We start from the raw sequence: 27,661 nt of genomic DNA on the forward strand, positions 1-27,661 counted from the left end.
GAGGTATCCAACTATGCAAGTAGAATCTCTGAGTTTGATGTAGAAGCAATCCCTTTAACAAACTTTTATCTACATAGAGTCGCTTTGCATTTTACTAGGAGCCATTGTAAGCCCTTCTGGCTGGAGGGACAACACGACTGAATAGACACAACAAAATCTCCCTGTCTGCTACTGCTTGGCTCCATGTTGTATATTTCCCCAAGTCTCAATGTGTTAAATTGTCTGATCTGTTTTCCACTTCAATCAGTTACTTGTTTCGCGCTCTCCCCTCTCCCTAGATTGTCTCCCTGCATATCCTTGTTACAGATGTTAGATTCACACTGAGCAGTGGTTTTCGTAAGTTGTAATATGTCTGTTTTCAGTTCTTCCCCATTCTGCTGGCTGAACATCCAAGGTGAAGTACAAAATAAAGAAAGCAATTAAAAGAAAACACACACCAAAGATCCTCCCCAAATGCTACAAATTCAAGTTCAAGGTTTTTCCTCCATGATTCTCTTCTCTGCGGTCCATTTTCACGTGTGTGCTTGGCGGAAACGTCACTGAGCACCGCCCCTTTACAGGATGCAGAATCTCCTGCACCCCCGCCCCCAGCGCCATTTGCTGGGACTCAATAAACAGAAAGTATGAGAGGACTTCAGTCCATTAATAACTCACACCATGGAGAAGTATTTATTAAATACTTAATGTTTGCCCTGAGTGCTCTTAGGAAAGGGGAGAAAGGATGGGTAGTTTCCTACGTTCGTGGAACTTGCAAACTAGTGACCAAGAAAGAGTAAAGGAACATAAAAAATTGAGAAGAAATTGCTAAGCTCCACAGCTTGGTTGTGAGCACTTTGGCTGCTCAGAGATAAAAGAGGGTCAGAGTAGTCGGGAAAGACTTGAGAAGGTGGCATCTGAGAGAGAAAAGAATTTTAAAGAAAAAAAAAGACCGAGATCTAGTGAGTGCTCAGCTGAGTTTATTGCCAGCCAAGGCAGGGGAATCCTGAGCCAGCACAGAGAGGGCCTTGGCTCTGAGGGACGGGGCTTGCAGATTCAACTCGGAGGCTGTAAGTGAATAGCGGTGGGGATTTACTTGTACAGAGGTATACACAGTACTGGCTCCATTATTAGCAGGGCCCAGTGCAAAATGAAAATATAGGAGCTATTCTTAAAAATTCAGAATTATTAGGAGCATTAATCCCTTCTGAGCTTGGGGCCCTGTGTAGTTGCAAAGATCACATGCCCTGCCTATGCTGGAGGGAGGGCAGCCCCGGTGATGACCACAGCAGATCAAGGGCAAGGGAACAGCTTATAAAGGAAAAGCCACAAGGTTGTCCCGGGGAAGCCATTGAGCAGGTGAAGCCAGTTCTTGACTTTATAGTTCCAGATTGGTTGGTTGTATGGAGCTTGCTGTGAGCTGATTTCTGAGCCCCAAATCTGTTTAAGTCTAGAATAGGTAGCCACAAATATGACACCAGGCGGCTTTTCTGCTAATTGTGACTCATTTTTGAGAAGCAGTTCCTTGGGCCCATCTGGGGTCTGTCTGCTTGCTGTCTGACCCCTCCAGTCTCAAGTTCATGCAGCAGGTCATTCTCTAGGTACATGCCCTCTGCTCCATAGACAGCTCTTTTATTATGAGTTGGGCCTTGAAGGCAAGGGGGTCAAGTGGAAAGGACAGAGCAGGCAGAGGAAGCCATGCAAATAGAGGCCTAAGATGATGATAACTCAGTAGGAGACTCAGGTCAGAATTTTGGGTGTGAGCTGGGGCATAGTGGGGGCTGAGGCTGAAAGGGAGCTGGAGCGGAGCAGATGGTAGAGTATGCATGGGGCAGGAGGGAGCTGGTTGCCTAGCAGCTCCCAGCTGGCGCCCCTAAGCTGCCTCTGCAGGGCCATCCTGCAAGTTGGCAGAATAGACAGAGCAAATCCCAGGACCCAGAGCCTGTCTGAGCCCTAGGCTCAGGGAGGGAGATGACCTGCTAGGGTGAGAGCTGGTCCTGACACCCAAGCCTTCTCATTCTCAATACTGGGGCTGCTCCTCCATCAAGCCGCCTCTTGCTGAAAACTAAGCATCCATCATCCATCCCTTTCTACAGTCTGGGTCCAGCTCTTTGTCTCCTCTGGGGAAGCCTGAGCAGCTTCACATCCCCTCACCCAATAGAAGGTTATTACCATGTCTTCCTCAGGTCTAACCTTGCATCCTATTGATTCAGTTGCTTCAATTTCCACAATTTCCTCAGGCAAGCCACATGCAGCATCTCTTGGGGTTCATTTGGTGGATGGGAATATTCTGGCAACAGGATTGACTCTGATTACAGAAATTTCTGGAATCATCATTTTCTTTTAGTTTTGAGTACTGAAACCAACTTTCAGCGTCTGTGTTTTTTGTGGACTTTAGCTTTACTTCTGTTTTAGTGCTCTCCCCTCCCTTATGTCCAGAAGGTCTAGTGTTTAGTGCTCACTCATTTGATAGTGTTTGGTAATATGAAGGGAAACAAACAAAAAATCCAAAGATCATCAGATCAACTGCTTACAGAATGCAGTTCTTGCCTTTGGACACAAGGAAGCAGCCTGGACCCAAAATCCAAGGAGGCTGAGAGCCAGAGAACCGAAGAGCACGTGGCCAAGGTGGAGAAAGTGGGTGTGCAGGTCTTCCCTCTGATGGGGGGAGGTAGGGAAGGGCCTTTCCTTGAAGAGTGCCTCAGTCCCTCTTGACCCACTTTTCACATAAATGACCCTGAGGGTGAAGAAATGATGAACATTCAACCTCAGACTGCTTGTCACGACTGCTGACCACAAAGGCACTTCAGGCACTTGAGCTCTACGACCCTACATTTCTGAGAAGCCATGTTTCGGTTCAGCCCAATTCTAAAACTAAAAGTGGTTTTACTTTTCATGGAATGGTTTAAAAACCTTCCTCAATCAAGAGATCAGGTCGGGAATAATGGCTGTGTAGAAGCGTCAGAATAAGTGTCTCCTCTGCTTTTCACTTTAGTTAAGTTGACCAGGGATCAAGAAATCAGCAAGCCCTTGAATTCCAAAAAAGTAGGCAGTGGCCACTTGGGATCTGTGATGGGTGTCATCCTACATGGAACAAAGATAAATGGACTCAGTGGAATAGTGTGATTGGGAGAGTGGGGGACAGAAACCATTGTCCAGTGAGTCTTGCTGTAAATCCCAAGACTTTCAGAATATACTCTGTTTATTGATCATAATCTTAATTCATTTTGCCAGAGATGGATCTAAGCACATAAGGTACATGTGAATATACCAGGCTTGGACAGTGCTAAGATGCCTGGGCTGCGCTGGAACTGAGCTTTTTAGATGTCACTGTGGAATGACATTTCTGAACCTCCCTGCAGAGAGTATTTAATAAGTACTTAAGTGTTCAATTTGCCCTGATCTTCCTGGCAGTGAGTCGTTTGTATGATGGGTCCCTGCATAATAAGGGTCAGGCTGATATGGGGCTGGGGCCATCCCTAGTCAATGGTGCTTGAGTGACGGACTCTAACCCCTCACCCCCATCCTACCTCCTGTCAATGCACCTCATGTTCAGTCTCTTTTTGTCTATTTGCAGGCTTGCAAAGATTCTGTGAAGATATAGAGATGATGATTGGATTCCAGCCAAACATTTTCTGGAAAGTCTGCTGGGCATTTGTAACCCCAACTATTTTAACTGTAAGGATTGCATGCTTTGTCACGCAGATAACCCCTGCTTTATATTTGAACAAGGTGTGCGTCTGTGTGTGAGCCTGGGAGGCTGACAGAGACGGGCATTATACTTACCTTTCATGCGAGGAGACATAGATACAGGAAGGTGAAGTGATTTGACCAAGGGTGCTTAACTGCTTAGGGGTGGAGTTGGGATTCACGCTCATGTGTTTGGAGCAGCTCTACAGGACATATGTCAAGACTGCCTCATGTCCTGATGGCAGATACAGACACAGCTAACATTTACCATATACCAGTCATGGTCCAAGCTCTGTTCAAAAGGTTTTATGTGGATTACCTCATCTCTCCCCCACAGCAGCTCTGTGAGGTTGGCATTATAATTATCTCCATTTTACAGATGAGGAAACTGAGCACAGAGGTTATGAAACTTGCACACTTAATAATTAGCACAGCCTGGAGTCAAACCCAAGTGGTCTGGCTCCAGAACCTGCGCTATTAGTCACTGCTCAATATAGTCACTCTACGACTACCATAAAACTAATTAGACTTATCTTGTTAATTTTAATGCTTTTGAAGCAATGCTTTGGGATCATCTGACATTCATTTTATGAAAGGCCAGCGCCCTTCATGCATCTGTAGCTCACCAGTTAGATTCATATACTGGCACCTGTGTGTGGGTTGCCAGCTTTGCCCCACTCCACTCTCCAACCACAGTTGATTGAGACCTTGTCTCTCCCCCTGCTCCTCCCAGGCTTGCATGTGCTGTCTCTGCAGAGCCGCAGGATGTTGACTGTAGTACTTAACAGGCCCAGTAGGTGGCAGTAGAAACCAGATTAAGATCCTCGTTTTACCACAAGGAAAGGGTGGTACCTCTAAAAGGGTAGGACAGGGTGGAAGTACAGCTATAAAGAAAAAATGTTTCCCTTTATTTTGCTGTCACAGAAGTGAATTTTAATCAAAACACTTCAAATTATTTCTGAAAAGCTAGAAGCTTAGATGGAAAAACCATTCAGTGTTCATCTCCTACTCTGACATGGACAGCTTTGGTCCTGATGCCCACATTTTAAAGTCTATAATTTGCATGAAAAGTCCTACCAGATTCAGGGCGCGGGAGCTGAAGAGGACTAGGACAGGCTTTCAGACTTTTAGATTCAGGACAGCCGTGTGTGTTTAAAGAACTCGGACTTACCTAACTGATCGGAGGAGGAAAACATGTGCTGAGCACCCTCTGCTGACAGACACTCTCCCGCTCCTGGTCCGTTTGATACTTTCCCACGTTGCTGCTATGCATCTTCTCGGCTGACGTGAAAACCAGAATCTGTTCTAGGTTCTAAATTCTTTTTCCTCCCAACCTAAGAGAGATTAAGCTTCAGAAACTTTTATTATATCCCACAGAAACATATCACATAGTAATCTATGTGATGATGTCTATTATGAGCCTGGCACTTTATGAATATTGTCTCTAAAGTTTATGACCACTGGGCCTCGTAGGTGACTCTGCCCCCATTTTATCCACAGGAGCACTAAGGCTTAGAGAGGTGGAGGAACTTGCCCAAGGCCACAAAGCTTGCAGGTGGAGAAAGAATTGAATTCAGGGCTGTCTATGCTTCGAGCCCATGCTCCAACACAGGTCCAGAAACCCTGTCCTTTCATCTCTAAGTGGAGTTTGGATAGTTTTGGATTAAAATAACCCTACTCATCTTCATGAGTAGAATGTCAGGGAAGAGGAAATCTCAGTACAGGCTGTGTTTTTTGAGAAAGCTACTCAACTATGCTGTGTTTCACCTGGTTTAGGTTATAAAACTCACTCCAGAAACCTGTGAAGGGGTCACAGGAAGCAGATTCCCCTTCACCGTTGTTTGGGAATTAGGGATGATTAACGACAGTCAGTTCCATCATGATTGCCAACCCGCGAGTCTCTCTCCAGACCTTTCTTTGACTGCCATCCGCAAAAGATCAGGATGGGTGTGACTCAGTGGCTAAATTATCATCTCTCACTGCCAGGCCCATCCAAGGGCCAGGTTTTATCAAAGCTGATTTGGCTGAGGGAAATTTACTGCCAAGAACACATTCGTGAAGATTATCTGGATATGATATTTGTACAACTGGAAATGGAAGCCCAAGGACCAAGCCTAACACTTATCTTTTGCCATTTACCCTTCTATAAATGAATATTTGTGGTGTGCTGGAACAGGCTAAGATTATGGCTTAAATTACTTTGAAGCCCCTGACATAAAAATGATCATTTTTATATGTGCCTTCATGGATTTATAGAGCTATAAATATTCTCCAGGCAATTATTGTATACATAGTCAGATCACGTTACTGAATTATGCACAAACATAAGCAGATGTACTGCTATTTATATACTAAATGAAATGGAGCAACTTACCATAATTACATTAGGCCATACGACCAATAGACTGGTTAATAAAGTTTAGAACTCCAGGGGCAAATGTTTAAAAAAAGGGCTTACAGTAAATATCTTTCCAGAGGAGCGTTAGTTTTCAAGAGTTGAATTCAGGCTTATGTTGCTTACAGTCAATATATTGAATTATTGGTGCATTGAAATAACCACTTGCCCAAGCAGCCTGGGCTTTTGTAATAGATGCCTTACAGTTGTATAGTGCTTCATGCTTTGCCAAAATACTTCCTTATATTATCTTTCCTGATGCAATTCCCTCCAGTCATTTTCAGGCAGTTATTTTACTGCTTAAAGTAGGACAAGAGAGGTGGGGGAAGGGAAGGGACTTATGTGGGTAAATTGTGCGGTCCGGGTGAATGCCGGGAGCCACGCGGCTTTCTCAGGGAAGTATCCCCCGAGGCTTGCCTCGAGCGGTTCAAATCCCTGTTCTGTCTCTTTAGATGCCACTGTTTTCAGCACACGTGGTCCCTTGTTCCTCCTCAGCTGCTCTGAGTCTTCAGAGGCTTTTCCCTGCTGGGGCCAGCCAAAGTGTGCAGGGATTGGAGATAACGGGTGGAAATAAATCTTGACTTGCCTCAAAATTGAGGGGGCACTCGAGTCAATCCCAGAGTATTTTTCCCAGAAAACCCTTTACTAGCTACACAATGTGAAATACATTATAAGGGGTGGGTGTTGTCTGTATTTTCTATAATGAATCATCATTTTTGTGGCAGCGACATCTGGGACGTGAAGGCCCTCAGCTAATTAGTGGCAGAGCCGAGATTAGCCTGCTGGGCTCCGGGCCCCGGGACCCCCTTTAGGGCTGACGCCTGTTCACCTCGAGTCAGTCCGGAAGAGGTTGTCCGTCCACTGCCTCGGTGGCTTATTTTAAGACCAAGCTTCCGCCTCAGTCACTGGTTGGGGACCATGCTGTTCTTTTTTTTTTCAGGTCAGACGGGTAATGTGCTGATGTCGTAACAATGTTTGAGGGAGGCTCGTGTCGCGCAAATGCACGAACACCCACTCACCATGCTCCTGAGCCACAAAAGGGTTACCACCCCTGGTCTTAACTCAGCCAGCCTTAGCGGCAGGTCCTGAATGTAGGCCATTCTTCATTCAAGGAGAAGGAAAAGTAGATACAATATATTAAAAAAAAGAATGAAAACATATAAGCTTAATGGATATCTTTCTTATAATGAAATCTTGATTGTTCATTATAGAAAATACAGACAACACCCCACCCCTTATAGACATCTGCCCTCTTTCCTCCTGCCTCCATCCATCAATCACCTTGGTATATATCCTTTAGGTTGTCTTCTTAGCCTATATCTTTATATATGTAACCACATCGTCCAGTTCCCAGGAGATGCAGCTGACAAAGCAAGTATCTTCTTTGCTTCTATGCATTTCAGTTTCTTCACTGGGAAAATGTACTAATAATACCTCCCTTCCAGGGTTGTTATGAGTATAAATTGAAATAATAGATACGAAAGCAGCAGGGGGACCCAATTCATGCCTGTTGGATGAGTGAATAATTTACAACATTTTCCTAACCTGTGCTTCTCTCTTTTCTTTCCAGTTTATCCTTTGCTTCAGCTTTTACCAGTGGGAACCTATGACCTATGGCTCTTACCGCTACCCCAATTGGTCCATGGTGCTTGGATGGCTAATGCTTGCCTGTTCTGTTATCTGGATCCCAATTATGTTTGTGATAAAAATGCATCTGGCCCCTGGCAGATTTATTGAGGTAATTCTATCAGCTCCTTCTCCCTGCCAACCCCTCCTAAGGGAGAGCCCCTGAAAGCTCTGTGCATTAAAAAACAAAAGATTCAGCAAACTTGCTCAAGAGGGAGACTCGGTGATTAAGTGGTTACAGTTGCCTCCGTTTCTATTAAACCCATTTTTATTATGTATTATTCCTCTAATGGAGGGATCCGCCAATCCTCAGGCTCAGCTGTTATTATGCTATTCCTCAGTGCAGTGACAGCCCTTGGGAATAAATGATCTGAGTGTCTCCTCTTTCCCTGGAGTTTCCCCATCTTCTCCCCTCATCCACTATTTAAATCTTAGTGTTTGATTTTTAACTACACATCAGATTCCTTCTTTCCTGATGGCTCTCTCTTTCTGAGTTTCCTCCATCCCAAATATCTATCCCTTTCTGGGATCACAACTCAATTTAAAAGCACTAACCTTGTGTCCTGTTGCGCCTTGTGTCCGTGATAGCTGAGGGGTCCAAGCTGATTAGAATGTTACCATTCCTGTGGAATGCAAGAGAGATCCAGGGCATGGCTGATATGAGATGAGACTTATCTTGCTTTGTCCATAAATTCCTTGCTGGACCCATTTCTCCATTTCCAGTGCCCAAAGTCCCTTGCCCTTACTCCAGAGTGGATGGAAAGGGTATTGTTGAGCCACGAGTGAAGGGTCAGGCTTTTGTTATTCGTGAGAAGCAACTTGCTCGGTGTGCTAGGAATAGGTCAGCCCAGCCTCTGTCTTGGAGATGCAGGGCTTTGGCATTTTTTTTAACCAGACCAGTGCTGCTCAGAGTTTGGTCCAGGGATTGGTAGCATCAGCATTACCTCGGAGCTTGTTCGAAATGCAAATTCTTGGGTCCCTTCCTGGATCTATCGGATTGGAATTTCTGGGAAGTGGGACTCTGGCAGCTAGAGTTTAACGAGACCCCATTCCCAGGTGATTCTGACACACATCAAGTTTGAGGAACATGGGACTAGGTAGGCCAAGACAAAGACACACCTGCCTGCAGAGGTCAGAGGAGAGCAAGTCTCTGGGCCTTCCTCTTAGGCAGCCAGATTGAGAAGAGAAAGCAGCCCCCAGAGAGTCTTACTGAGGCTCAGGAGGGAAGAAGAGGTTTGGAAATAAAGTGCGTGAGTAACTAGTTAACACAAAGGTCCACATGAAGGGGGGTAACCTTTGTTTACATTGGATTAAAGATGAGACAGAGTTGGTAAAAGGGAAGTATAGGAGTCTTCTAACTGAAGCAGCATTGAACTGTCATCCTTGGAAAACTGTTCTCCCCACTGAAGTCAATTACTGTGGCCCCACTGACCCCTGGGGATGGTTCTGTCACCTCCAGGTGAACCTCCCCACCAGCTGACCCAGAAGTCTCTTTCCCTCTGAACAGAGTGGAATTAGTCTCAGCTGTCTTGTCTTAGGCTGAAATTCTCTAAACTGTTGAGTCTTCTATATAGATTTATTACGGTTGATTGGGGACGCAAAGGTTGCAAACTGATGATTAAGGAGAGATTAAACCAACAGCTGTAAGAACCAGCTTCACTTTAATAGGTAATAAACATATAATTGTTCCCTCTTATGCAGTCAGAAATATGTTTTCCTTCCTTTTTCCAGAAAATGTTCCAATCAAATTATGTTTTCCCTAAAAAGTTCAGGTTGAAGGATTAGAGACATTCCCATTATTTTTAGCTCTCCTGCAAGAACCCACACTGCTGAACCAAGTCAGAAGCATATATTTTTGTCAATGGATAGTTAAAATCTTTGCTCACTCTTAGCAGTGTATCTTTGAGCTTTTGTTTGGGGGGGGAGGGTGTCGTTTATATACTTTTGGGAAATATGCTAAACACAATCCAATTATTCTGATGTAGCAACGCACTGTTGAAAACTCCAGAACAAAAGTAATTGAGCACAGGTTCAGTGCAGACTGTTTGGCAGTGGAGAGGGAAGCTTAAGGATTCTCTTCATTTGGAGGGGAAAAAATGTAAAAATTAGAATCTGGGCTGTTTATCCTCTATTAATCTGAGGCAAGGCAAACACTCAGCAATTGTATACAGTAATATTGCTTGCAGGGTGATGCAAATACTTTCAAGTGAAAAACTGTTTCCTCTTTCTTGTGCCCAGCCTAGTTAATGAATGGAGCTGGTCTCCACAGCTGCTTGTCTTGGTGTGTGTGGGGTGGGGGGGCTTCTCGGCTCATGCAGGGGCTCTGGCAGATACGACTGTAAGCAGTCTCGGGAGGGGGTGGGTGGTGCCTCGGGGCGAAGGGGCATAACTTCCGTGACCCTGTGTGTCTCTGGCTTCTTTGCAGAGGCTGAAGTTGGTGTGCTCGCCGCAGCCGGACTGGGGCCCCTTCTTAGCACAACACCGTGGGGAGCGTTACAAGGACATGATCGACCCCTTGGGGACCTCCTCCCTGGGACTCAAACTGCCAGTGAAGGATTTGGAACTGGGTTCCCAGTGCTAATCGGATGGCGAGGGATGCTCCAGCCTTGATCCCGTTATTCCTTCTGCCTCCTTGTAACGTTTTCCCCGGCTTTCCTCCTGTTTTTCTTTCCCTTGCTCCCCACATCTGGGCTCACATCCATGCACGAGAGAGGTGACGGAGAAAAATAGGGCAGAGTACCGCATGCCGTAGCGATGAGCTAGGCAGGCCGCTGGAAGCTCTGTCTGCCTGTGACCTTGGCCCGTTTTGGGTATCGTAGTTCCCCAAGCCCGCGCTCTACCTGGCAGGGGGCGTCTGGACCAGGTCAGCTGTTCCAGTGACGTCACAAAAATGCATACGCAGTTTGGTCCACTGTGTGTGGTCATTGGTGCCGCTAAGACATGTAGAGAGTGGCAGAGTTAAAAATTTCAAGGTTGTTATTTTAGGCTCGTCAGCATTGTAGAGCTGTGCTGATTATGGCCAGACACAAAGGGTTCAGGGCAGGGTTCATTTAAGAGGGTGGGGAGCGGTCAGGAGATGCTTTAGATAGAAGACAAGGTCGATGGGTTCAGATACCACTGAGATGGCTAAGTTCACGTTTCCATTCACAATTGCAGATCTGTTTCCTTCATTTGCACTGACTGTCTTAGGTGTAGCACGGACGCAGATGTTTCACTTTGTACATTGTGGGTCTGAGCAAGAAGGCAGTTCTCTTCCCTTGGTTGTCACTGTGTGTGTGAACAACCATGTTTGTGAGTTCTTTTAGTCATTTTCCCCACCGCTGCACAAGAAGCCATCATATAATTTGTGCCTGGTTTTGGACATTCTTGGTAGAGCTCCGTTCTGGTTTCTGTCTGACATTTAGCATCATGGTTCAACATCATGAGCCTGGGTTTCTTTTCTTGTAAATGTCTTTCCATAAGCTATAGACACCTTGTCTTTCAACCTCTGGGAAAACAAGACTTACCCTGGTCCTGTCTATGTATTTATATATAGGACACAAACTCTTAAAAGATGACATCTCAATTTTTACTCCTAACTTTTTTTTGTTCACAGTAAATGCCAACTGTGGTCATAGAGAAACCAAACAAATGGAGTTTAATAGAAAGCAACCATAATTTCACTGTGCTGGTAGGACATTTTAGGTCACTGTATTTACAGAAATTTCTGATAAATGCATTTTAGGTAAGTAGCAAGTGAGCCAATTAAGACTATAGCTTTTAAGACTACATTTAGCCAATTCAATTTTAAGAGTCCCCTATTCACAGTACTCATTGTGACTGCATTCTAATGAGAGTGAATCATATGTCTGCAGAGATTGGCGAAGCTGTAACCTTTATTATCTTCTTGTATCCTGAACATGCATATATGAAATTTTAAAAATGTGATACGTGTTCATGTAGTGTGTACTTGTAGTGGTGTTTTCTGTCCTTATAAATATCTTATGAATCACTGTAGAGATTGTGAGTTTAGAATAGTGTAGTCTGGGTTTTTTTTCCCTTACAGTAATAATGTTTAAACCTAAAATTGTTTCCTTTAGGGGAGACCATTTCAATCATTTTCTTATTTGTCTTCAAATTACGGGGTCTCAGGCAAAGATTTCAGTTTAAATCTTACCTATTGACATGACATTTTCATCCTGTTCAACAGCAATGAAACACAACAACAGACAATGTAACAAAAAAATATACTTCACTGGTTAAAAAAGAAAAGTTTCAACATCATTGTACTGAGCTCTCCCTTTTCTAGGTCAAATATCATTGCCATTTGCCAATGCTGATGTGAACTTCCAGTGTTCATGAATAGCCTGTAGAAAGTTTTAGAAAAGGAAACAAAGATGGGTTTTGAACTTTAGGTTTTCATGTCTTTCGTGGCCATGTATATTTGTTCTTCCTCTCCCTCGTTCTTATTTTCTTCTGTCTCCCAAAGCTGGAACTTCCTATTTATCAGAGCTTGAACCCTGAGCTTCCTCCAGGACCTGGCTTCAGAAAGCTGAGCTGTGACCTCATCCCAGCATTTCCCACGTGACCTGTCTGCCATCAATACTAGTTTCCCAAGAAACCCATATTGATGAAAAGCCCCCGTTTCTATAGCAGATGTCACATAATGGTACCAAAAATCAGCCTCTCCAATTGACATCTGGTGGGTGGGAGAGGTGGGGAGGGTAACTGAGGCCTCAACATTATCTGCAGCCTCCCCAGTTTGAAGGTTGAAGAAAAGAGCTTACATCAATTAGCATTCTCTTGTGGGATGGATGTGTTTGTGTCAGGACAAATGAATGGTTTTTGGCTTTCTTCTCTCACCTCTTGGCTAAAACGCGAGTCTGATGCTGGATGCCAACCCAGTTTCTGTTAACTATTGCTGTTATGATTAAAAGGGAAGGTAACCCATGGATGCTGCCAGATTTGTTCTGTCCAAACTGAAAGTTAATTTAATTGTGGGAACGGGGACCCTAGTGTTTTGCAGTTGGGGGCAGCTACAGTTGAGTTAATTAGGAATTTGTCCAGTTTAGATTCAGTAACTGTTCACTGAGCAGCTCTTTTATTTTTACTTTTCCCTACAGCTTCTGAGTTTTATTTGAAAGCTGCTTAAACAGGCATGCTCAGGTGAAAGGTTCTGAATTTATGTGGAAACTGTTACCTTATAAATTTAGTTTCTCCATTTTTATAGCCATGTGCAACTTCCAGGCTTTCCCTGGCATGGATATGTTCAGGGAAACAGGGGAAGCTGTTTCTAGTCATATTTACCCATGCCACACCTCCTGGGAACTTGGCTGGGACGCCAGGAGCTGAGATGCACGTGACCAGTTGGGCGGATGTTTCCAAGCTATTAAAATGCACAGAGTCAACTGGAAGAAGAGAAACGAATGAATAAAAATAAAACAAGCAGCATTGTCATAACTGCCACCTGAGTTTCCTTCAGACTGAAGAACAAACCAAGTTGCTGAGGATGGACTTTCATTGGTTCATTGTGCAGAACGGTGGGGAATTTCCCACTTTGTGAGTTTATTTCAGTAACACCGGCGAATTCCAGAAACCTATTCAGAGAAAAAGCCATATGTGAAAAGCAGTAACCCTGTAAAATTCTTAAAGGAGAAAAAAAATATATATATATTTCTTAACTATTGGTGTTGTGGCTTCTTATGCAAATGTTTGTCTTGCAAGTTACTAACTTTTAATCTCTTTAGGGCTGTGTTTATTATGAACAAATGTTTCACATTCTGGTCTGTTTTTTTTTTTGGGTGTTTGTTACTTTTTGTTTATTTATTGCATGGAATCTGTGGTCAATGTAAAATCTTGGCTGACCTCAACCTCTTTGAAATTTCAAATGCATTTTTAATGTGCAAGAAATGTAATCAAGTTGTATTTCAGTGAGGAATAACAGCCTTTAAGGAGAAGGGTTTAACACCAGGCCCTTTGAATGGGTAAGATGTGGGCTGTCATTACTCTCTTTCATTGGAGTTGAGTCTTCCTTTCATTTCTTGCTGTGGTCTACCTGTGCCTCAGTGCTTCCCGTCCCAACTTCACTTGTCAGCCTGTGGCTTTCCCATGCCTAAAATTAATATTTGATTGTCTTTTTTTTCCCTCGGCCATCGGTCATCATCCTCTTCCTGAGGCTTGCATAATAACTGTCACTGAACGATAGATGTGATGGTAAGATCACACTGCTGCACTCGTGCCTGAATTTGGGTTTGTAGCATACTTCTCTGAGGCTGATGACAAGTGAGCAGTGCTACAGCTCAGGTACCTTGTGGGGACCAAAGACCAATGAATGAGCCTTTCCTCTGTTTTACGCCAGGTGCTGTACAGGAAACTTCCAGGCTGGGAGGAAAAGTTTGGGTGATTTAGTCTTGGTACTGATTTCCCTGCAAAGCATCCCAAGGACTTGTGAAGGGGAAGTCTCCTATCTTTCCCAGGGTTTGCTTCAGTTGTCTGGAAAGGCCAAGTGTTTTTTAAATGTGTGGTCTCCGCTCAGGTTCCCATGAGCAGTTTGCACCGAAAACAAAGTACTTTTCCCATAGGGTAGTCATCGCCTCTGAAAAGCAAGCAGTGGTTTGATTTGCTTGCCATGGATTAAATACATCTTCCATTTGCCTTATAGGTGTATTTTATTTTTGGATGATATTCAGTGATTGACTAGGAACTGTTTCGTGTATCTTTTTTTTTTTTTGGTCTTTTTTTTGCATTTCATAATGGACCTATCATGGAGTAGGTTAATTCTGAAATTGCATACTTGGCTAATGTCAGAAATGCAGGCATCTTATGTGGATATTGTTGCCTATGAATAAAGATATGTTCCCTAACCAGGTCCTTATATTTTTTCATTAATTGTACATGAAGAAATTATATTATGTTACAAATGATGCATCATATATATATATATATATCTTATAGAGTACATATTATATAGAGTACATTATTCATTTAAGACATCATGTTATTGAGGCCCTACCTCAAATTTTGTATTTATGTGTACAAATGCAATTTATTGTATTATATATTTGCCTATTATATACAGATATAAATTAGAATTTATCATAATAATGTATGAGTTCACAAAACCCTAAATAAATGTCAGTGTTTAAAACATGATGTTACACTATTGTGTCTGTTACAAACCCATTCCCCTCATCTTTCTTTCTTAACAAATGACCTTCAGGTATCCACAGGATTGAGCCATTTTATTGTCAGAAACCTTGAACAGCAATGGAAAACTGCCCTCCTGGGAAACCGAGATATTGTGCTGCTGCAGAAGCAAATATCAATTAAGTTGTTATATTCTTAATCATCAGAATACACATTGCTGAACTATTAATTACCCCTCTGAGAGGAGAGAGGGAGAGGAAGAAAGAGAGATTGAATCTGAACAGAGGAACTGGGAAAGTTAAATTGTTGGGTGTGTATTAATGATCATTTTTCCAGTCTTCAATTCAACTTTATTTCAATTCAGCAAACATTTATGTAACTAAGGCCTAGGCAAAATGGAATAAAACAGTCCCAGATCTCAAGGAACTCAGAGCTTAGTAGAAAGACTACCCATATACATGCATGCATGGGTGAGTACTATACGTACATAAATGCCATTGCTCCCCTTTTAAGTGGGTGGAGACCCCAAGTCCCCTGCCCAGAGAAGGAGACCTGAGCTCCTCTGTTATGCATAGACTGGTCTATCCTTTCTCATCATTTCAACTCAGAAGCTTGACCCTGTCCTATTCAATAAATGTAACATGCTCACACTCTGCCTCCACCTTCAGCTTCGGTGTTGGAAGCTGTAGAGATGATCCAGGCTACTACTAGTGGGGGAAAAATATCCTTACGAGCTGATACCTAAATTTATATGTCAAAACTACACTTGTCCATTCTGTGGTCGAACTTCAGCCTGGGGAAGATCTATCATAATGAGATTTATGCCCGCAATTGGGACCGGCCATAAAGCTGCACTTCAGCACGTGCACAGAGCAGTGAATACCAGACCAAGTACAATATCTTCCTGGCAATAAATAATGAGCGACCTCCATCCAGGGCCATTTATTCCAGTGCTCTGGGAAGGGAAGCAGAACACTCCCTGGGATCAGAGCTTGGTGCTGGCTCATCACCCTTGACCTCCTTTCTGAGATTCCTTTCCTTGGGTCTGTTTTTTTTAAACTTTTTATTTTGAAAAATTCTCAAGCGTATATAAAAGTAGCGAGAATAAACTCCCTCCTCAATGAACTCCCACGTACACATCATTCAGCTTCAACAATTATCAACTCATGTCCAAGCTTGCTTCATGATCCCTCTCCCCACCCCTGAGCTTTCTTTGTTATTTTGGAATATTTTAAAGCAAATCCCAGGTATGGTGGAATTTCATTTGCAAAAGCTCTGTTGTATTTTTATAAGTAGTCTTTCTCCAAATGTGGACAAGGGCAAAATGTGGGAAGCTTAGAGTTCACATACCTCTAGCAGAACCAATCTATACTGGTTTATTAGAAAGAGGTGGTACAAGGATCTGCCTGGAAGGAGCTAATCTGATGCACGCTCTGAGAACTGCTCCCCCCACATCTGATCCTTTATCATCTTGACATCACTTATTCTGCAACTGTTCCTCTCCTTGTACTTTCCTGCTATGTTCTTTTCCAGCTTATCCCCACTCCCTTTGTTTCCTTTGTTCATGCTTCCTTCCCCCCTTTTCCGTAGATGTTGCCCCTGGAACTAGAGATTCAGGACTTCACAGCTGCATGGGATATCCAAGGTCATTTATTCCAGTGTATCTATCCACAGATCCCCTCGACAACAGTCTGTTTTGTGGACAATGGATTTACAGAGCAAATGCATGTTGGATGAGTAAAAGATTCACCATGGGCGCCTTTACAACAGAAAACCCCTCTAGAGCCTTTAAATGGTTCGACTTTACAAAATTGGATTTACTTCCCTGCAATATTCTACTGTACAAAACAGAGGTGATGTGCAGTTTTAGCCAATCCTTTCTTGCTTTTCTAGTCTAACCCAGGCAACTTCTCTAGACACTTACAGGATTTGTAATACAGTATAGATCGACACTGAAACAAAATCACACTTTTTATCATTTATTGACTCATTCACTCATTTACTTATTTCCACACTAAACTCAGTATCTTAATTATTTATATGTTCTTAGGACCTAACAGTTTGTGGCACATAGTAGATACCCAATAAATGAATTCTTTAATCAAATAAGCAAATATTGAGTATTGACTCTTTATGGGGAACAGAGCTCAGTGTTAGAATGGGCAGGAAAAACATGAATCAGACTAGAACCAGGCTCCTCAGAGCGAGTGGGGATTTAAGACACGTACACACATTGCCATGAGATCAAGAGCATCTTGCAAGGGTGCAAAGGGAGAAATTCTTTCTGGCTGAAATGATAGTCAGGACTTCATGAGACAGGGGCCTTTGTACATGGGCAGGATTTTAACTATGAGGAGGGTAGCAGGATGGATTTTCTTGGTGGGCGAAAGCAAGTAAGTGATGACCTGGGGATAAGACGGAGCATTTGAAGAGAGAGTGATGGATGCAATTGGAAGGTATCATATATGCTGGTGGGAAGTGAGGACTCAGGCTGAAAATGTTAAGACTTGGCAGTGGAGGGCATTCACTGCCAAAATAAAGAGTTCAGGCTTTTATTTGACAGACCACAGGGAGCCACTGAAGGCTACTGAATCATAGAGAGGTTATTTCCTGGCAAAGGCAATGGTGCGGGAGACAAAGCACTGTCCTGGATTCAAGTGCCAGCTCTATCCCTTATTAAACACAGCCTCAGTTTCTCATTTGCAAAATTGGAGTAATTACACCCATTTCATGGAGTTGTTATCAGGAGCAAATTCAAATATGTAGGTGAAACTTCTCTAAGCAGTATCACCCCACATCAGTGCTGGGTATTTATTCTTAGAGGCAGGTGTGTGTTTGGAAATTTAATCCAGTCATAGTGTCAAGGACGGATCAGAGTAGAAAGAGATTTGAGGCAAGAATAGTGGTCTGACTGTGTAAGAAACCAGCCTTTCCAAACCATATGGCGGGAACTCCAAGATGCCAGGTCACAAATGCAGAACTATAGGGGTCCTTGGGGAGGGAATCTCCTCTCTGACTTAAGTGTGATGGGGATATCAGGGCTGATGTCCAGCACCAGCCTGGAGATGACACCAAGACATGGCAGTGAGGATGGAGCTGGGTCCTGGAGACTCTTGCCCTGCCAGGGGGTATCACATTAGTTACTGTATCATGGAGAAGTCTGGGAGTCCAAAGGAAGTGTTAGGGCAGGTGGGGTGTTGGGGTGGGGTCTCAAAGCCACCTGGATACTGATTTTTCTTTTTACTGTAACTTGTTTCCTCCTGCCTTCTCTCATTCAGGAAATGGGGCTAAGGGATTCTACGGACACCTGTGAAGGATAGTTATTTGCACGATCTGCCTCCAGGCTGTCTGCCATTTCAACTATGAGGCACTCCCTGATTGTGTATAGGAGAGAGAAAGAAAAAGAGGCTTGGGCTCCACCTTCTAAGGTTGCATAGATAGATGTGAACTTACTTGCCTGGAGGCTTTGAGACAGACCATGTCAAAGCGCAATGGCTTTGACCCACCTTCTCAGACATGAAGGACATGACAGTTCTGATGTGCCTGCCTCTTCTTTTCTTCCCTTCGTGTGAGTGCTTCCTACTTCTATGCACTCATTTCCTGAGAATCGTGGTGAGCTGCAGTAGGCCGGTTTTGGTATTATACAAAGCTGGTACAAAGTGAGGGAATGTGGTAGAGACAGGTAAGTGCCTCTGCATTTCAGCTCTCCCCTTTTTTAATAACTTGGCCACACAGCCTAAAGGTGACATTTCTCAGTTCCCTTTGCCAGTGGTTATGGTAGATTGACTCCTGGCCCCACTTCTTTACCCTATCCTGAATCCATACTCTTGCCATGTCTTCATCATGGACAGGCTACACTTCTTGCCCCTTGACTTTGGGCTCTGCCACGCATCTGTGCTTTTGCTAAAAGCATGTGAGCAAAAGGGACAGCATGCTAGTTCTGAGCCTAGGCCTTAATGGCTTTGACTATTTCCACTTGGTCTTTCATGCCTGTGTAACTGCTATGAGAAGAACATGTCCTGGCAAGCCCATTGCGCCAAAGGAAACGAAAGACACATGGAACAGAGCCACTCGAGTGACACACAGACCTGCCATGAGAAGTAGAATCACTTCAGCCACTGTGGCCTAAAGAAGAATTGCCCAGCTGGGGCCAGCCTGGACTAGCTGAGTCCCCACCAACATACACATGTGTGAGAATAAGTGCTTAGTTTTACATGCCACTAAAATTGTGTGGTTATTTGCTATTCTGCAGTAGCTAACAGTCCGTAAGCAGTGGCCATGAGATGAAGCTGTGTCCGAATGTAAATGGAAGTGATAGGTGGGACTCCTGGACGTGCTCTTCTCTTCATTTCCTTCCACATTTTGCTGCCTGGAATGTGGATGTTTAAACCATGAGGACAAGAACTATATTTGCTACATCAGGACAAAGACGGAGCATGGGTTACTGGGTATTTCATGGAGTCACCAAACTAGCCCTGGACTGTCCAAGTCATAGAATTCTTTTACTTTGAGAGAGTATTAAACCTCTATCTTATGTTAGTTACTATCATTTGGGAGTTTTCCTAATCTTTACTAACGTAAAGATTCTAGTAAAGTAAAATGAACTGGGATATCAGAAGGAGACTTTTGGGAATCACCGGGAAATATTGGTGAATTTAATGTTACCTCATTGATCAAGGGGGAGTTTTTGTGGCCTCTGATTGGAAAGCAGTGTAAAAGTTGGGAACATCATTTCTGTTTTATGTGATTGGTATGATAGGTTGCTGCCTAAAGGAACTAGAGCAGGCTCTTACTGCTAAAAAATATCTCTCCCACTGCACTATCCTCTGACCTGAAATTTCATCACTAGATGTTCATTGCTTTGGGTCGACAAGCCTGCCTACAGAAGTTATACTTTAAAGAAGAATACTGCATGTTTCCGAACTCAGTGTAAGTTTGAAAGGATGCTTCCTCCTAATTTTCCTGCAGGGCTGTGGTAACCGTATTGAGTATTGAGGGACGTTAAACAGGAATAAAACATCATGTTAAGGTCCAGAAAAAAAGACTTATGTGATATCTCTGTGAATATCCCAGGGCCAGCAGAGGAGAGAAGGGGCTTTGGTGAGGAAGATTTAAAAGCTGATCAAAGAGGTTGTCTCTTCCCCACACTTTTGATAAGTATGGTGGGGATTCTCCTTCAGCGCTCTTGGCCTTTTACCCCACCTCCCACCCCCCACAGAGGAGTGACAGTCATTGGTCCTCATTTCTCATTGATATCGCTCACTCTTTCTCTCTTCGTCCAAATCAGCAGGAGCAGATGGCCACGCCAAGGTCCGGCCTGGAAATGGCCAGTCCATTCTGGCTAGCATATCAGGTTATATCCTTCTAGTGTTGTCTCTATATTAATAAAGGTGATATTTTGGTCTCCTACTGACTCTTTTGTCTTATTTCTCAACTGGTTCAGAACTCAGATGGGGAAGAGGGCTGCTCTTTATTGGTCTCCCACAAGACCTCCACTAGGAGTCTGAATTCATAAGCTTCATGCCTGGGAGAAGCAATATAGCTTGAGTGCACAAACTGTTGTCACACTGCCTGGGTTTGAACATTGGCTCGGCCGCTAATTTGGCGAATGGCTCAATTTCCATGTCTGTGAAATAGTTGTAATAATACCGCCTATCTAACTGGGTTGTTTTGAGGAACAAATGAGTTGATCCATGCAAAACAGCGAGTGCAGTGCTTTCCACGTATTTATGCTTCATGAACATAGCGATTATCATTTTGGCCATGGTTGGGGCCAGCCCTGCTTCTAGGGCCAGTGTGAGGGCAGTGTGCTGCTTTTTCCTGGTCCATTGGAGTGGAGAACAAAACTTGAATATGTGCATATCTTGAAACTCATCCAACACTTACGGATGTTATGGATTAGAGGTATTTCATCCAAAGACATATGAGATGCCTTTATCTATATATCTATTTACAGATTTTTCTATTTGTCTTCTTAAACATTTATACCTAGCTTTGTTCTAAAAAGCATTTGAAGCCACAAGATAGAAGGACAATAGTTAATTAAGCAAAATATGGGTCCTTCTAATTTGGATGTCACTGAAGTTGAATATAGTAATTGGAGTAGAGAACACGTTTTTATTCATACAGAAATGAAGGCATGTGTCCAAATACATTCATTCACCTCCTCTCTATGATTTACATGTATGTTTTAGGAAATGAGAATACCCAACCAAGTGAAGCTTGCACAGTTCCAGAGAACACTAGGGCTGCTAGGTTTGTGAAGGAATCTTGAGTGTTTTTGCACTTTCCTAGTCTAGCAAATTAGTACTCTCCTCCTCTTTTCTTCAGTTTTATAAGAAACAATGTTATGTGTCTATAAATGTATGGCTGTTAGTTAAAGGAGAGTGGGATAAGAAGGGGAATTAGGAGGGTAGTAAAAGAAATGGGGATTTTATCAGGCTTGGCTCCACCTTTAGCACATGAATTTCATTTGGATACTACAAAAGGAGTCCTTCTGGCTCTTTGTCTGTGGGACCGGCTACCCCACATAGAACCAGGCATGGAACAACTCTGTGGGCCAGTGGGATAAGGTACTCCTTATAAGGAACTTAAAAAAAAGAAGTTTTTTTTGAAAATGGCCTTATTGAGGTATAATTAATGTACTAGACAATCCATCCTTTTAAAGTGTACAATTCAGTGACTTTTAGTATATTTACAGAGTTGGGTATCCATCACCACAATTAATTCTAGAACATTTTCATTACCCCAGAAAGAAACATCATACTGCTTAGCTGTTACCCACTAACTTTGCCATCTCTCCAGACCTAGGCAATTATTAATCTACATTCTGTCTCTATAGATTTGCCTATTCTGGACATTTTAAATAAATGAAATCATACAATGCATGGTCCTTTATGACTAGCTTCTTTCACTTACAATAATGTTTTCAAGGATCATCCATGTTGTAGCATACATTAGTGCTGGACTCCTTTACATTGGTGAGTGATATTCCGTGGTCTGGATATACCACATTTTATTTATCCATTCATCAGTTGATGGGCATTTCTACTTTTTGGATATTATGAGCTGTCCAAGAACATTCTTATACGATTTTTTTTGCATGGATATATTTTCATTTCTTTTCGTATATACCTGAGAGTGGAATTTCTGTCTCGTATGCTGACTTTATGCTAGCCATTTGAGGAACTGTTATACTTGTTTCAAAAGCAGTCACATGATTTTACTTTCCCACCAGCAGCATATGAGGACTCTAATTTTTTTGCATCCTCACCAACCCTTGTTATTATCTGTATTTTTTATTATATTGCCATCCTGGTGGGTGTGGGGTAGAATATTCATTTTGGTTTTGATTTGCATTTCTCTAGTGGTCAGTGATGTGGAGTATATATTCACGTGCATATTGGCCACTTGCATTTTTCAGAAAAATGTCTATTTAGAGCCTTCGTGTCTTTCTTTGTAAATTGGGGTTTCTTTTATTATTGATTTGTAATAATTCTTTATATGTTCTAGATGCAAGTCCCTATCAGATGTATGATTTGCAAAAAGTTTCTCCTATTTTGTGGGTTTTCTTTTCATTTTCTTGATGGTGTCTTTTGAAGCACCAGAGCTTTTAATTTTGATGATGTGCCCCTGTGCCGGTGAATCTGTGGTGGACCCCAGAAAAGCCATGCCCTTTGATCCTCATTCAATATTGCTGGGTGGGAGCATTTTGATTGTTTATCATGAAGATGTGACCCACCCAATTGTGGGTGGTAATTGCTGATTAGATGATTTCCATGGAGGTGTGTCTCCACCCACTGAAGGTGGAGTTGCTTGCTGGAATCTTTTAAAAGAGGAAACATTCTGGAGAGAGTCCCTTTTTGGTAGAGCCACGTGAAAGCCAGCAGACGCCACCATGTTCACCATGTGCCCTTCCAGCTGAGAGAGAAACGTTGAACATCGTCGGCCTTCTTGAACCAAGGTATCTTTCTCTGGATGCCTTAGATTGGACATTTCTATAGACTCATTTTAACTGGGACATTTTCTTGGCCTTAGAACTGTAAACTAGCAACTTATTGAAATCCCCTTTTTAAAAGCCATCCTGTTTCTAGTATATTGCATTCCGGCAGCTAGCAAACTAGAACAGCCCCTATTGCTTTTAAGATGCTGAATATGTATTTGGGAATGGAACCCTGGTGTTCAGAAGAGAGGCTAGGGCTGGAGATACACAGTTAGGGTCATCCATGTTGAGAAAGCATTTAAAGCCTGGGTGAGAAAACACAGGGAGTAAGAGAAAGAGAAAGAGAAAGAGAAGCAATCTGAGGACTTTTCTTGGAAAGCGAAGCAGTCTGAGCCCTGGAGCTATCCAAAATTTAGGGGTCAGGAAGAAGAGGCAGAGGATGATGAAAGGAAACTCCTAGCTTTTGGATAAAGGTCATCTGGAAGGGTCGGATAGACTTGGGATATGGCATTGGGCAAGTTAGTCTCACTGTTGCTTTCACTGAACGTGGGCCCCATTGCTATATCGCTCCATCAAGCACATCCACAGTCAGGTGGTCCTTCCCTGGCCACTGCAGAAATTACCGAGCCTATTCTATAAAGGTTAGCTAGCTTTACAAACCTACATACTCAAAATCCCCAACCAAGAAACGCACTTATAGGAGATTGAAATACTTCATTATCTTGGAAAGATTTATGACCTGGTTGAGCTTAACTCTTGTTGCTGTTAATGGATGTGATTCTGCAAAGCTATGGCAAAACATGTGTCTTTACTTTTTAATGGAACAAATTTAAAGCCCCATCCCATAGGACCAACTCATTAACAGAGACTTTAGATAGAGCGCTTTAAGGTCTCACCCAGATGACCCTTTTCCCTTTGTTGGGGTAACTATGACTTCTAGGGATTCTGGGATTTCTAAAATCAGTAAAAGGGCCTTGAAACAACCATTCAACCCCATAAAAGGCTGCTTCTGCTGAGGTATAGAAAACTTCAGAGATGGGAACATGGGTTTCACAACACAGTTTATGGTGCCCTTGTCCACGACACCCAACCAGACTTGGGGAAGGCCATTTCAGCAAGGTGCATGATTCAATATTAGCTTTACACCTAACATGCTCCAGGCAGAAGGAAAAGGTCCTGACTCTGTAGTGAAAACACAGAATCAGGGCAGACAGATCCCTTCTGGGCCTGAGGCAAATCCCCACAGAGCTGGAGAATTAGTTGTGTCTTGACATTAGTTCAGCTCTTAATCTTTCAGCTCAAGTTCTGGAGCACGTAGTTCGGTTCTTTGTTGACATGCCTTTTCCACTTCAGCTGTCAGAAGCTGGAATAACTCTGCTTATTCACTTTTTTTTTTTTTTAACCTGCCAGGGGACCTCAATCCGAAGGGCGAACTGGGACCGAGACTTGGCTGCAGAAATATCCAGAAAAATAGGGAAGAGAACAGAAGAGCATGTAGAGGAAATCTTCTCTGTTAAGAAGCTAAGCTAATTTTGCCCCCCCCCCCCCCCCATCAGGGTTCCTGTGGTCAAAATTCTGTTACGGATATGGGAAGTGTGTGTGTGTTTATGTGTGTGTCCACTTGTGTGTATTGTGAGTGTGAGAAGTGAGAAGGGCAGACACTAGTGAAGAAGATTCTGGAACTTTGGAACTGGTTCCCAGGAAATGAGGGAAGGTTGTTGGGAGAAGTTTCTCCTCCCTGTGGTGGGTACCAACGGGAGTGGAGGGCAGAGAGGGGAGGGAGAGAGAGAGAGAGAGGGAGAGGAAGAGAGAGAGAGAGAGAGAGAGGTAGAGAAAGTTGGGGAGCTTTAAATCATGTTGGGCTTATTGGGTATAAATCAGAGGTTCTGTCATCTCTGATTTCATGACTCTGCATCCCAGTTATAAACAATAAATAATATTCCCGGATGAAAGTCCGACAGCTGGGAAGTGGGAAAAGGGTTTCAAATCGGAGTTCTTTATAGGTAAGACCCAGGCCCAGGAGGGGTCACACAGAGAGAGAAGGAACCCTCCTCTTTTCGAACATAGGCCACGAACAGCGCCCGGTTTTTCTTTCCAGAGACTGGTGGGTGTGGGGTGGAAGCAACTGCAGGATAGGCCAAAAGATGACTGTGAAAAGAGAAGGGGGGTGGGGGATGCTTTTGACAAAACCATCAAGAAAGTCATGCAAAGGAAAAATATGGTTAGAAATTTCCCGTATGTGGCAGCATTTGCTCTGCAGAACGGGAGGGTTTGCAATTAGCCTCCTCAAATCCCAAACGTAGCTCGCTCCTGCTCGGGGACCCTTTTTCGGCGCACCTCCTCTCCCTTAGCGCCGTCTCCCTGCGCCCCCCCAAAGCGTGGACCCAATCAAAGGGGCCCACCAGGCCAGAGGAGACAGCTAAAAGGTACAGGTGGCGGCCGGGTCTCATTCACCGTCGCCCTGTGGTCCGCACCTGCCCCTCCCCATCGAGTTGCCGGGGCGAATCCCGAGTAACCGTTTTCCGGGGAGGGGCCGGCGCACTCGGTGGCGCCGCCGGGGTCTGGGTTCCCCGCGTAAAGAAACCACCCGCAAGGGCTCAGGGGGTTCCTCGACTCGGCCAGGATGAACTGTGGCAACTTCGGCGGCTTTCATCGCCGCGCCGAGGTAGACACCGCGACCGCGACCAGGGCAGTCCGGCGCAGCCGGAGCGCGTGAAGCGGAGGGGGCGCCGCGCGCCTCTGGCTCCTCCCATATCGGCCGCGGGTCCCGGGACTCCGGCTCCGGTGTTCCCGGCCGTAGCTGCTGCCAAGTCTGCCGCCCCGCTCCTTGCAGCGCCGCGGGCGAGGGAGACGAATCCGATCACTGCCCAGCGCCGGACGCAACCTGCCGGGGTGGCGCAGCCCGGCGCTCCCGCACCAGCCCCCAGAGGCCAGCGCCGCCGCAGCAGGGGGGCCCGGGCCGGAGTCCAGCGCCGCCGCCGCCCGCGGTGGGGGGGCAGACTGGGGGCGGGGCGGCCAGGGCCGCCTTCCCCCGCGATCCCCGCGCACGGCACCCGGCGCTGCCGAGCCACCTCCCCCGCTGCCCGCTAGCAAGTTTGGCGGCTCCGAGCCCGGCGCGCCTCGACAACCAGGCGCGTTTTTTTGCTCCTGGCTTCGGTGCGCCCGGCTTGGCGGGGACCCCCGGGAGCGATAACGATGGATGTGATTACACTTGTGTGGTTCTGTGTGTGCGTCGGCAGGACAGGTAAGCACTGCTGAGGCGGTTGTAGGGGGGTGGGAGGGGGATCCGGGGAAAGAAGGGGTGCACTGCCGCCCTGCCGCCCTGCCCAGAGCTCACATGGGCGTCGGGAGACCTGGAGCCAAGCTCCGAGCTGCTCCGGGGGAGGGCGGTGCAGCGTTGATCGTTCCCTCGGAAATCACAGCCCGATCGGGGTGAAACGGTTCGAAGCGGGGCTCAGGGTCTGGAAGCGGTTCCCAGTGAGTGTCCCCAGCACGGGTGACGCGGCCCGGCGGATGCAGGAGTGAGGGGCGCGGCCGAGCGGGCTCAGCCTCGTGCTGCTCCTAACGGCCCCTCACTCTCTGGGAGTCGAAAACCGCAGCAGGGCAGGCCCGATTCCCGCACCCTTGAACTTGAGAGGTGCGATGGAAGCCTCTCTCCCCGCGCCCCGACGGGCGGGGAAGGGGCAGCTCGGGATGTCGCACCCTGAGATTGAGCGCTTCCGGCCGGCGGGCGCGGCCCGGGCTCTGGCGGGCGCCGAGCTGGCACAGGGCTGCTGGCGACCCTCGGGGACTCCTCGCTCTCTTCTCCTCCCCTCCTGATTCTTCCCTGGGGAACTCCAGTAGTATTCTCTCCCTCCCGACTCCCGCCCCCCAGCAGCCGGGAGAACAATTTTTATTCGGGGAATTGGAGCAGTGGATACAATCCGGATGGATTTTCTCACGCTCCAAGCCGGTTCTCCCTTGCTATAATAGCAGGTTTGGATGGGGGTGCGAAGGGGAAGCAAGTGTAACTGGCGCAATTATCTCCAGTCCCCACTTGGTTCTGCCTCCGGAGATGCGGTTGTGAGCACTCAAAGCACATCTCCTTCCTCCGCCTCCCACTTCCACCGTCCCAGGTCCCTGGGACTCGGAGACCAGCTCGCAGCTGCCTTTTCCAGAGGGCTGGCAGTAGATGCGGGGAGGGTGGGGCGGGAGCCGAAAGAAGAAAACTGGTCAAAAGAGGATTCGCAGGCAGGGAGTGGTGAGGGGTTTTCCTCTGCGCCAGTAATTCTCCGCACGCGCTGCCTACTTTGCACCCCAGAATCGGTGTGTGGTCATTCTCTTTTCCTTTGTCTATTCCCCTCTCACCACGAGCATTTCCCTTCTGTAGAGGCAGTCTCTCCTTCCCAGGCTGAGGAATAAGTTTATCCGGAGAGGGCTGGGGAGGGAGGGGCGCCGTGCATGCTTGGCTCAAAAGTTCCCTCCACTTGCACCCCTGGCGCCCCTCTTTGGTAGGTGGGCCCGTCTGAGGATCCGAGATTGAAAGTCTAGGAGCTTCCGGCTGGCCCCTCCGATTTCCCCAGGACTGAGAGGTCAGGGGCTTTCCCTTTGTTTAATTGAGGAGCGTCGGGGGTGTGGAATTCTCTGAGGGAAAAAAGGAACCCTATTTCCCTTCCGCGTTTCCATCCAAGTCTCCCAGGCAGCGGAGACCTCTTGGCTCGTTCAGCCCACCTAGAATAGTTGCTTCTTGAATTTGGGCCCATGGAGTTGGGTTAGCCTTTTAAAACCAAGAACTTGATGGAAGAAAATCACCCCACAAAGATCAGGACAGGCAAGGCTGGTGAGAGGATGGGTTATCTGCCCTGAGCCCAGAGGATTTGGTGGGCATCTTATAGAGAAAGGAAGACAGAAACACGATGGGGTATGAG

At 45.2% G+C, this 27,661-nt stretch overlaps 2 protein-coding genes, 1 long non-coding RNA gene and 1 other non-coding gene across 4 annotated transcripts in view; 2 read left to right on the top strand and 2 right to left on the bottom strand.

Annotated features, from left to right (window-relative positions):
• Window positions 1-10,390, top strand: part of SLC6A5 (solute carrier family 6 member 5) — a 49,181-nt gene extending 38,791 nt beyond the window's left edge. Inside the window, exons 13-15 of the mRNA XM_077114224.1 lie at window positions 3,554-3,654; window positions 7,632-7,799; window positions 10,113-10,390. Of these exons, the coding sequence (XP_076970339.1) occupies window positions 3,554-3,654; window positions 7,632-7,799; window positions 10,113-10,268 (425 nt within the window). The 3' untranslated portion in view covers window positions 10,269-10,390. The remainder of the gene's footprint in view (window positions 1-3,553; window positions 3,655-7,631; window positions 7,800-10,112) is intronic.
• Window positions 624-5,586, bottom strand: LOC143644778 (uncharacterized). Its single transcript, XR_013156857.1, has 3 exons — window positions 5,457-5,586; window positions 4,838-5,000; window positions 624-3,060 (listed from the first exon to the last, which is right to left on the bottom strand). It is a non-coding gene; the product is annotated as an uncharacterized LOC143644778 (long non-coding RNA).
• LOC143645428 (small nucleolar RNA U13) lies at window positions 7,001-7,104 on the bottom strand. Its single transcript, XR_013157137.1, has one exon. It is a non-coding gene; the product is annotated as a small nucleolar RNA U13 (small nucleolar RNA).
• A 15,487-nt stretch (window positions 10,391-25,877) lies between the features above and the next one.
• The window catches only part of NELL1 (neural EGFL like 1), an 884,414-nt gene continuing 882,630 nt past the window's right edge, over window positions 25,878-27,661 (top strand). The window contains exon 1 of the mRNA XM_077114226.1: window positions 25,878-25,998. Within this exon, the coding sequence (XP_076970341.1) occupies window positions 25,950-25,998 (49 nt within the window). The 5' untranslated portion in view covers window positions 25,878-25,949. The remainder of the gene's footprint in view (window positions 25,999-27,661) is intronic.

This window comes from Tamandua tetradactyla, chromosome 8 (assembly GCF_023851605.1).
Source record: "Tamandua tetradactyla isolate mTamTet1 chromosome 8, mTamTet1.pri, whole genome shotgun sequence".
In the NCBI taxonomy this organism is placed as follows: domain Eukaryota; kingdom Metazoa; phylum Chordata; class Mammalia; order Pilosa; family Myrmecophagidae; genus Tamandua; species Tamandua tetradactyla.